This window comes from Alosa alosa, chromosome 15 (assembly GCF_017589495.1).
Source record: "Alosa alosa isolate M-15738 ecotype Scorff River chromosome 15, AALO_Geno_1.1, whole genome shotgun sequence".
Lineage (NCBI taxonomy): Eukaryota > Metazoa > Chordata > Actinopteri > Clupeiformes > Clupeidae > Alosa > Alosa alosa.
Genome location: NC_063203.1, coordinates 16,516,778 through 16,526,588, shown reverse-complemented (window position 1 = coordinate 16,526,588; position 9,811 = coordinate 16,516,778). Strand labels below are relative to the sequence as shown.

The window sequence follows — 9,811 nt, the reverse complement described above, 5'->3', positions numbered from 1 at the left end:
CCATTCGTAGTGTGGACAGACCACAAAAACCTGGAGTATATCCAAACAGCCAGGAGGCTGAACTCCCGTCAACAGCGGTGGTCTCTGTTCTTTACCCGCTTCAATTTCACGCTCTCCTACCGCCCGGGATCTCGCAACATCAAACCTGATGCCCTTTCCCGGATGTTTCAGAAGGACGAGATCACCGCCATGCCAGCTCCCATTCTTCCCAGCCACTTTGTCGTAGCGGCCCTCACCTGGGAGATCGAGAAGCAGGTCATGGAGGCTCTTCGGAACCAGCCAGACCCAAGCACCAGCGCCCCCAACCGTCTGTTTGTTCCAGCAAATCTCAGGTCACCTGTGATCCAGTGGGGGCACGAATCCCGTCTGGCCTGTCATCCCGGCATCACTCGCACCCTTCATCTGGTCCGCCAGCGGTTCTGGTGGCGGCGGATGAGACGGGATGTCCAAGAATTCATCCGAGCTTGTCCCACTTGTAACCGAAACAAGACCCCCAACCAGCCTCCTGCTGGGTTGCTGCAACCCCTACTCGTACCCAAGCGGCCCTGGTCCCACGTTTCACTGGACTTTGTTACGGGTCTTCCGCCCTCTGACCGACAGTCATCCTTACCACTGTTGACCGCTTTAGTAAGATGACCCACTTCGTGCCTCTTCCTAAACTACCCTCTGCTAAGGAGACCGCCCAGGTGGTCCTGGAACATGTGTTTCGTATCCATGGCCTACCCCAGGATATAGTGTCAGACTGGGGGCCGCAATTCTCAGCAACCTTTTGGAAGGAGTTCTGTCATCTCCTTGGGGCCACCGCCAGCCTATCATCTGGATTCCACCCGCAGTCAAACGGCCAAACTGAACGCATGAACCAGGAGCTGGAGAAGGCACTGAGGTGCGTGGCCTCCCAAAATCCCCGGGCCTGGGCTCAACACCTGCTCTGGGTGGAATATGCCCATAATTCACTCACCAGTTCCGCCACCGGGTTCCGTACCTCGTTGACTGGGAGGGATATGGTCCAGAGGAGAGGACCTGGATCCCGGCCAGGAGGATAGTGGACCGGACCCTCATCACTGACTTCCACCGACTACATCCTGATCAGCCTGCAATCCGTAGGGGCCGTCCCAGAGGGGTCCCTAGCCGTCCTGCCCACCCGGCTTCCTGTCCTGTGCCTGACCCTGATCCTGTCTCAGTACCTGTCCTGTCTCCCGACCGTGACCCTCCAGCTCCTTCTGAGGATGAGGATGCTCACTCGGACCGCTCGGAGGAGTTCTGACCCGCCGCCTGCTCCCCTCCACCCTCCCGGCATGATGTTGTTCTTGGGACTTCTGGGGCCATCCCTTAGGGGGGGGGGTCCTGTCATGAGCATTCTCTCTCCCTGGTAACAACCTTAATTGATTCAATTCTCTGCCACTCTGCTCACTCTCTCTCTACTCTGCCTAACGAGCTCCACCTGGCTCCGCCCTGCTCTGCTCTTGTTACCTGGCCAGCTGCGCTGCATTTCCCACTCACCATCCTCACCTTGCCCCACTCTGCTCTAATTACTCTGCCAGCTGCACTGCATTTCTCCACTAACCTCTCCCAGTATATAAAGCCCTGTTTTTCAGCCAAGCCCTGTCAGATCGTCTTCAAACCTGGACCAGTAACCTGCCTGCCTGTCTACTCTCTGACTCCTACCTGTGATTGGATCCTTTCTTGACTGCCTCCCTGTTCTACTGCCCGGTTATCCCGACCCGCCTTCGGATCTTTCTCGATTACTCTCCGATCTTCAGCCCCCGTAACTTCGAATCTGCCTTCTGTCTCTCACCACGTTTAGTGCCTAGCCCTGGTCTGTACTACTGCCTGCTGTTCACCTTGCTATTGTGTGTGATTCCCCAGGCCTCCGACCACCAGACGAGCGAGCCCCGACGCGTCACCACCCTCAGCCCGAGGCGCTGGCTCGATCACTGGGGACACACACACTCAGCACCTTGGACTGGAACCCCCCGGAGACTTGGAAACCCCAGAGCCCCGAGAACCCCTGGAACCCCTGACACCCCTGGCACTCCTAGCACCCCTGGAACCGGAACCTCCAAGACCTCACGTTTCTCTCACTCCTCTTCCCCCCTGAACCCTTCAATAAAAAGACTCTGAATTTGAACTTGCGCTCTTGGGTCGTCTTCTGTCCCTGACACTCTGACTATGCTAATGACAGTGATACATCATTTAAAACAAATAAACAAAGAAAAAAAACACCTAACACCAGCTTTTATTGTTCAGCTTTCAGGTAAATTTTCACTTTACTCAGACCCCACAGTCTTACAAGTGAACCAAATTAGATCAATCATTACACCAGCATTGCTTCATAGACTACTGAACTAACTCATTGAATTACACCACAGCATTATATGTTAGTCATGTCAAAGTCATAAATGGAAACGCATAGGACATATACCTGTACTGCATGAATACACTTTGAACCCTGCCCCCAGCTCCTGTCCCAGCCCTGTTTCTATTGACTATCAGCATTGATAAGAATTGGGGAGAAATCCCAATCTGTGTGATCATCCCTTTGTACACAGACAAATCTTATCAGACTAAATGTGATGGGAGGGGCAATTCTTCCAGTGATACATATACACATTCTTTTGCACAAAAGCAGACAATAGTTGCCACAATAGGCTCTGAGATCAAACAGGTATTAACATCGAGACAACATGAGGATGCATATCTTATATGGCATGTTTTTTCTATTTTCTACGTTGAAAACATCTTCAGGCGCTGGTAGGTACATGGTAATTTTCTTTTAAATTATTTTACATTTTAAATTATTACAGAAAAACAATGAAAATTAAACTGCTTATGGAGTGTGAATGATATGATATATTTATGACATGATAAACATTTTCTATGCTTGATTATTCTTCAGAAAACAATGATCCAATGCTCCGTCCAGCATGTTTTGTCTTGTGTCATTTGTTATTTTGTAAATTTGTTTGTTTGTCTTGGTGTCGCGGTAACGCTAGCGACTATGCCGCTCCCTCCGGCATCTTTTGTCTTATGTGTAAATGTTAAGTGTGTGCTGATTATTATTATTTTTGTTTTCACTGTGTTTACTATGTAAAGTGACCTTTGGTGCTTTGAAAGGCGCTATGTAACAAATAAAATGTATTATTATTATAATTTTATTATTATAACAGGTGTATATGTAATATGGGTTTAGAATTATTTCTATGATTTTGCAAACTTAAAGATATACTATTGACTTGGAGTACCAAAGTCATGTCAGCCCCATTAGCGACCTCCCTTTGTATAATAATCCGTCTCACAAACCATTGACGCTTCTGGAAATAACGTCAAAATTACAAAATGTGGGGAATGCTTTTCATCTCATAGAGGAATCTCTTTGTAGTAATAAAAATGTGTGAGTTTGCAATAGACCCTTTCAACAATAAAAACAAAAACAATGCTTGAACGTTCTATTTGGGCCCCAATCTACTTCCTCTGCATTAAGATAACATATGGAATGTTAAAAAGGAAGTCTTGTGGGGCCAACTATGATGCTGATAATGGAACTCTCTTGAAAGCAAAGATTCTAGAACAGAGCAAGATAGATTACTGGCAGGAGAATACGTTGGATATGTTGAAGTACGTTCTATGACTCTATGGGCGCCATTTTGGTAAGCTTAGGTGTCGTCACAGACGCTGGCTACCGTGGGAATCCTATGGCGCTGATCCTAACATGTTAACAATATTTATTCTGTAAAGCTGTATGTTGAAATTAGGTGAAACCCAATAGACCACACCATGTCTAGACCAGTTAAATATATTGTATAAAGACAATGTAGAATTATTTCCGAGGGTAAATTAGGCTAGGGCACTGACATCTGTCCATCATCCACCAAAGTTCAATAGGCCAGTGTTGGGGGTAACGTGTTACTGTAATTTCGTTACTTTATTGGGAAACGAAGTAGTCTAAAGGTAACACATTACAATTTAAATTTCAGTAATTCGTTATAGTTACTGAATAACTGTAACCTCCATTCCTGCATTAGGCCTACTCACAATAGGCTATCTGTCTAGCCTATTGACATTGTTTCCATGATTGTTTTGCTACATTATTTCATAGAGATGTGCGTAGTGTAGGGCACCCATTCTCTCCCTGCACCTCTCTCCCTCAAGCGGGTTCAGCCCGCATCTCCCCTACGGAAATCAAAACGGTGGCTTGTGCAAGAACTTCATGCAGACTACAACTGGCGCGCTGTAGCCTATACAACTTTGTTCAAAATTGATGCATTCAAGTTGACTTTGCAAAAGTTAGAATGCCTATTTATCACAACGTTGTCAGTCGCGTTGTCAATCGCAAACTTATTCAAACGACTACGGAATTAACTGTAGCTTAATTTGTGGAGGTCGAAGAGAAAGCACCTGTTTGACATAGGCTACGCGTAGCCACGGGCTGGCCTCCTTGTCAGTCTTGCCCGTCCGATTAGAGGGCTTTCCTTCGTATACGCTCATCAAAGACGCGCAAGTCAGCACTGCGCTGAGAGCTCAATAAATCAGTCAAATCGCGGCCACAGCCCTGTTTATTTGTCAGGTGTGATGAAATGCGTTCATATTCCACTTTTTATGTCATAAACGTTGCATGCCTATGGAAAGGTTTTGTGGTAGGATTGTCCAATGGTCAAGCTGTGCGGCTTCAATTTGTGTTTTAATTTATGCGACGCACCGATGCTGGGTTCATCAGTTTTGCGCAAGTTTAAAACGTTTAGCCGACTGCGCAATTTCTCATTTTCGTTCTATAAGTTCCACTTTTCATGTCATGAATATAACATGCCTATGATAAGGCTTTGCAGTTGTACAATATGGTCAATCTATTGTCTCAATTGTGTTTCATGTGACGCGCGCACCGATGCTGGGTTCATGCACTTGGCCAGCCTAGAACAGGAACATTTTGGAGAGGGAATGAGAGAATCATTTTTGAAAACGAACTTTTGTGGTCATAGGGCCTATGCATTTCACATAGGCAAGCAGGACAATTTGGGAGTTTTTGACTGCATGGAAACGATAATAATTAGTGTCAAGCACGGTTGTGTTTAGCCTAGGCCAACTATTTGCATTTATTTAAGTTACATCAGACGCTTGAGTGAAATCTTGACCTTGTTAGTGATTGATAATAATAGCCTATGCCTATGCTTAAGCAGGCCGTGAACAAAAGGGTTAACGTATAGCCTACAGGTAGAAAAAAGAACAATGGTGATAATATAACGTTAGCTAAGTTAGTTTGCCTGCTAGCTAGCTTATCAGTAGGCTATACAGTCTCTCAATGGGAATTTATGTGATCTATTTACCAGTGCAATAGCTACTTCTGTCTAAATAGGCCTATTTACCTCTCCTTATTCAGTGTAAACTTGGAAAAAGATAAATCAGGCCTTTCACACTGTCAGTTCTTGCAGTTCATTACCGAGTAAAAAAAAAAAACAAACAGCTGGCAACGTTAAAAACAGCTGTTCAGATGGGCTCATAGAATTGGAACTGTATATGAAATGCTGTGCTGAGCTTACCAAAATGGCGCCCTGTCAGGCTCAGAGCGTACTTCATGCCTATGACGTAACTGATCTATCTTGGTCTGTTCTAGAATCTTTGCTTGAAAGGGTCCATAAAGCTCTAATCTGAGGTAAGATCAGTCTGAGATGACCCAGGATACAAGGATACAAGGAAACATCAGAGGCAATAATAAAGAGTAATAAACATGTTCTTTACTCGAGCCATAAAAATGAGGTCTGTTTTCGCAGAATGGTGCTACCAGTCTCAGGTTACATGTGCCAAGCCATGTCAAGGTAAACTGGAAATATCCATTGTTTGTTTATGACACTTTTGTAAGCAACATTGTCTTAGTATTAGTGTTTTTCTGCTCGCTTCTCTACTAAACATATTAAAAGATCCTGCTCTATCATTTGTTGTACAGGTCCATCTAAATGGACAGAAGTAGCGATGACTTGTGGTGGACAGGCCCAGTCTCCAATCAACATAGTCACCAAGAAGGCACGCACAGACGAGCGCCTTAAGCCACTCCATTACACTGGCTACCAGTTTGGATTCCACAGTGACATCATCAACAATGGCCATTATGGCAAGTCTAAATAGAGCATGGACCAGAAAAAGGCATCATTTGCTTGTTTATGATGAGAACCTAAGTATTTTGTATGAATATAGTCCAGGTGAGCCTACCAGACAGCGCAAAGATTGATGGTGGCAACTTGGAGTCGACTTACAAGACACTTCAGCTTCATTTTCACTGGGGTGCCCATGGAGGACCAGGGTCTGAACACACCATTGATGGAGAGCAGTATCCTATGGAGGTTCGTAAAATAATGTACAAAATATTTGACGTGCTGACATACATCTCGCTTTATGTAATATTATGTTAAAACACTAAAAAGGTCACTGGTCTCATTCACCTGTAATGCAAGAAATTAGAATAAAGAAAGAGCCTGTTATGAATACTATTTGGATCTTATTCAGAAAAAGAATGTTGTAAAAATTCTTGTAAAAGTCTGTGCCATATCTACACAGATGCATATTGTTCATATAAAACAAGAATATCATTCAATAAGTGAGGCCCTAAAGGACAAAACTGGAGTTGCTGTTCTTGGATTCTTTTACCAAGTGAGTAGTGTAACGGCCTATAAAAACATTAAAGGATATTTCCGGTATTTAGCACTTTGAGTCCCTTTTCTGGTTTGTTTTGGATGAACTAGAGTGGTGGACACCGAAATTTTGACGATGGGTCCTGTCTTGACTTTCTGACTCGTTTAGAATTGCCTTTGACTGGCTGGCAATGGGCATGCACAAACATGTCCTTAAAACAACCCTTAACGTTCGTTTTCAAAACCGTGCAACTCACAGAGTGGTTAGTGGTGGTGTTCGTTGATTATTAAAAGAAATATATCAGTGCAATGTATGATTTTAATCCGTGTTATTTGCTATTGTGGAACTATTTTTTTCAGATACCTCACAACCGTGTATAAACTTCCACTCAGTATTTGAGTCTAATGCATGGACAATAAAAGAAGGTCTCACGGGGGAAAGACTACAACCGTAAACAGACCCCCTTTCCGTTTCCGGTAGCGCAGTGATATAAACAAGCAATGAGTCTTCCAACAGAAATCAATGGGATTTTACAAAATGGCAAATAAAACACGACAGAAACTGTATTTCGCTACACTACTTGTTTTGGAACATCAACGAACATCACTAACCACTCGGTGAGTTGCACATTTTTAAAAATGAACGTTAAGGGTTGTTTTAAGGACATGTTTGTGCATGCCCACAGCAGCCCGTCAAAGGCGATTCAAAACGAGTCAGAGAGGTCGAGACAGGACCCATCGTCAAAATTTCGGTGTCCACCACTCTAGTTCATCCAAAATAAACAAGAAAAGGGACTCAAAGTGCTAAATACCGGCATTATCCTTTAACTTCTGTGAACTGGAAAACAGCACTACTTCAATTCCTTATGAAAGATATACATATAAACATATACAACATATTGATGATGGTTAGATGTAAAACTACAAACCACTAACATATGTTTTAAGCTACAACCTGACTTAATTTAGACAGTTTTCTCTCTGTAGGAATCAGGAAGTTCAAACAAAAAATATGAATCCATTGTAAATGCTCTGAAATACATCACACAGCCAGGTAGGCTATGATGTTCAAAGATGTCATACTATTCTTTATGATTCCCTGTGATTTCACTGCTCACCACACCGATAACCAATACGTTGGTGTCGGTCAAAATTAACGACACTTTGTTGTACTCATTTACAACATAATAAAAGTTATCAGAAGATCTTTAATATTTAATATTCCATCCAGATTGACTTGTAGTTTAACTGTTTACCCTCTGCCAGGTAATAACACCACAGTGAAAGATTTGTCTCTGGACATGCTGATCCCATCTCAGGAAAACCTGACTACGTACTATCGTTATCAGGGCTCATTGACTACTCCAGACTGTGATGAGTCAGTGGTTTGGACTGTGTTTGAAAATGCCATTCCTCTCAGTAAAGAACAGGTATAATGTAGGATACTGTGGTGTATCTGTGGTGTCTCTCTTGTCTCTCTTCTTCTGTACGGCACATATAAACACTAGAATTAAATTAAATTAATTACATTTTAATTAAATTAAAAATAATTTTGCAGTTTATGATATTAACCAATGCAAGTGGAAGTGATACGTCTTCAGTGACTTGCAACTGGCTGTGGTGTCCTCTGGCCTGTGATCTTTTAATTTTAATTTAATTTACCCTTTTCATTTCTGTTGTTTTAGCTGTCGGCATTTTCCCAGCTAAGTTTTGCAGATGGAAAAAACATGACTGGCACTTACCGACCAGTGCAGCCTTTAAATGGACGGGAGGTGTATCGCTCTGGGAGTGTGGTGGTGTGGGTCAACACTGTGGTCCTCCTCAGCTCAGTACTAGCAGCAGTTGGCCTGTCTTTGCCAGACTGACGTTTTCTATATTTTGTTCATCAAGGACATCATGTCAAATGAATCATAATATTCATGGCATATTGATTATGTTGAATATCTGCTAATTATGAGCATTTGGCCGCTGCATGTCATCAGGTTACAATTAGGCCCGTATATGAAATATTTTAAAGTCTTAATTATTGCATTAGCCGATTATTCTGCCTGTTTAAAATATGTGGTTGAACAACTTTCACTTACACTATCGGTCAAAAGTTTGGGGTCACTTAGAAATGTCCATCCCACTCCATTAAAGACAGAATACCAAGCTGAGATCAGTTGCATTGTCAGGGCAGCAGTTTTCAGATTACATTATGTGCTTACATAATTGCAGAAGGGTTCTGTCTATAATGGAGTGGAATGGAATTTTCTAAGTGACCACAACATTTTGCCTGGTAGTGTATTTATTGTTATATAGGCCTATGTGTGATATTTGAGATATGAAGTACGTGAAGTATGTGAAGTATGTAAAGTATTTGATTGTCTGATTTATCTTTTAAACTACTACATGGTCTGAAAAGAGTGGTGAAATAAAAGCTTTTATTGTCCTGAGATAACAGTATATTCTGGAACAAATTCAGCCTTCATCTGGCACAGATATGTCCAATGTCAAGGTCGGATATTTCATTGTTGACCTACATTGTTTGACTGAGTGATGCAAGAGTTAAAGGCTGCAGTCATTTGCAGATAAGTGTTAACAAGTTCCTCCTTTTAAATAAAAATCTGGAAAAAAATACTTGACAAGTATTTTCTGTGTAGTGAATCATACACTAGAGACTTATGCACACACAACACTTTGCCTAACCCTTTTTGCCCATGTCCCTTTAGGGACTCCATAATTTGAACGTCACATTAATAGGAAGTGTTTTGATCTATATCACTGTTTAGACAAAGTAATAAAACCTCTGCTGTGAAATATCATCGCAGGGAAGATTGAATCTTACTTTCATGCTCAACAAACAGGTTGAGGAGGTCCTTCGTCCCCAGGGCCATCCAACTTTTCAATGCCACACAAAAGGGAAGGGAGAAAAGGACTTTTCAGCATGAACCTGTCTCTCTCAGCCCCTACCATCATATCACTTTGTCTGCTGTCCACTTGACTGTTTTACAGGCTATATTAGCCCTTCTAACTGGACTGTGGTCATAACATCTACATGTATAACTTATTTCCTGATAAACAGGTGCTGGGCATATAATTAGAATATCATCAAAAAGTTGATTTATGTCAGTAATTCCATTCAAAAAGTGAAACTTGTATATTATATTCATTCATTACACACAGACTTGTATATTTCAAATGTTTATTTCTTT

General features: G+C 42.5%; 1 protein-coding gene across 1 annotated transcript; it reads left to right on the top strand.

The window, feature by feature from the left end:
• Positions 1-2,650: 2,650 nt before the first annotated feature.
• On the top strand, positions 2,651-9,239 carry ca4b (carbonic anhydrase IV b). Its single transcript, XM_048263878.1, has 8 exons — positions 2,651-2,751; positions 5,763-5,807; positions 5,936-6,100; positions 6,184-6,329; positions 6,544-6,636; positions 7,605-7,671; positions 7,884-8,047; positions 8,303-9,239. The coding sequence occupies exons 1-8, from the start codon at positions 2,685-2,687 to the stop codon at positions 8,480-8,482; spliced, it is 927 nt and encodes a 308-aa protein (XP_048119835.1). The 5' UTR covers positions 2,651-2,684; the 3' UTR covers positions 8,483-9,239.
• Positions 9,240-9,811: the final 572 nt, after the last annotated feature.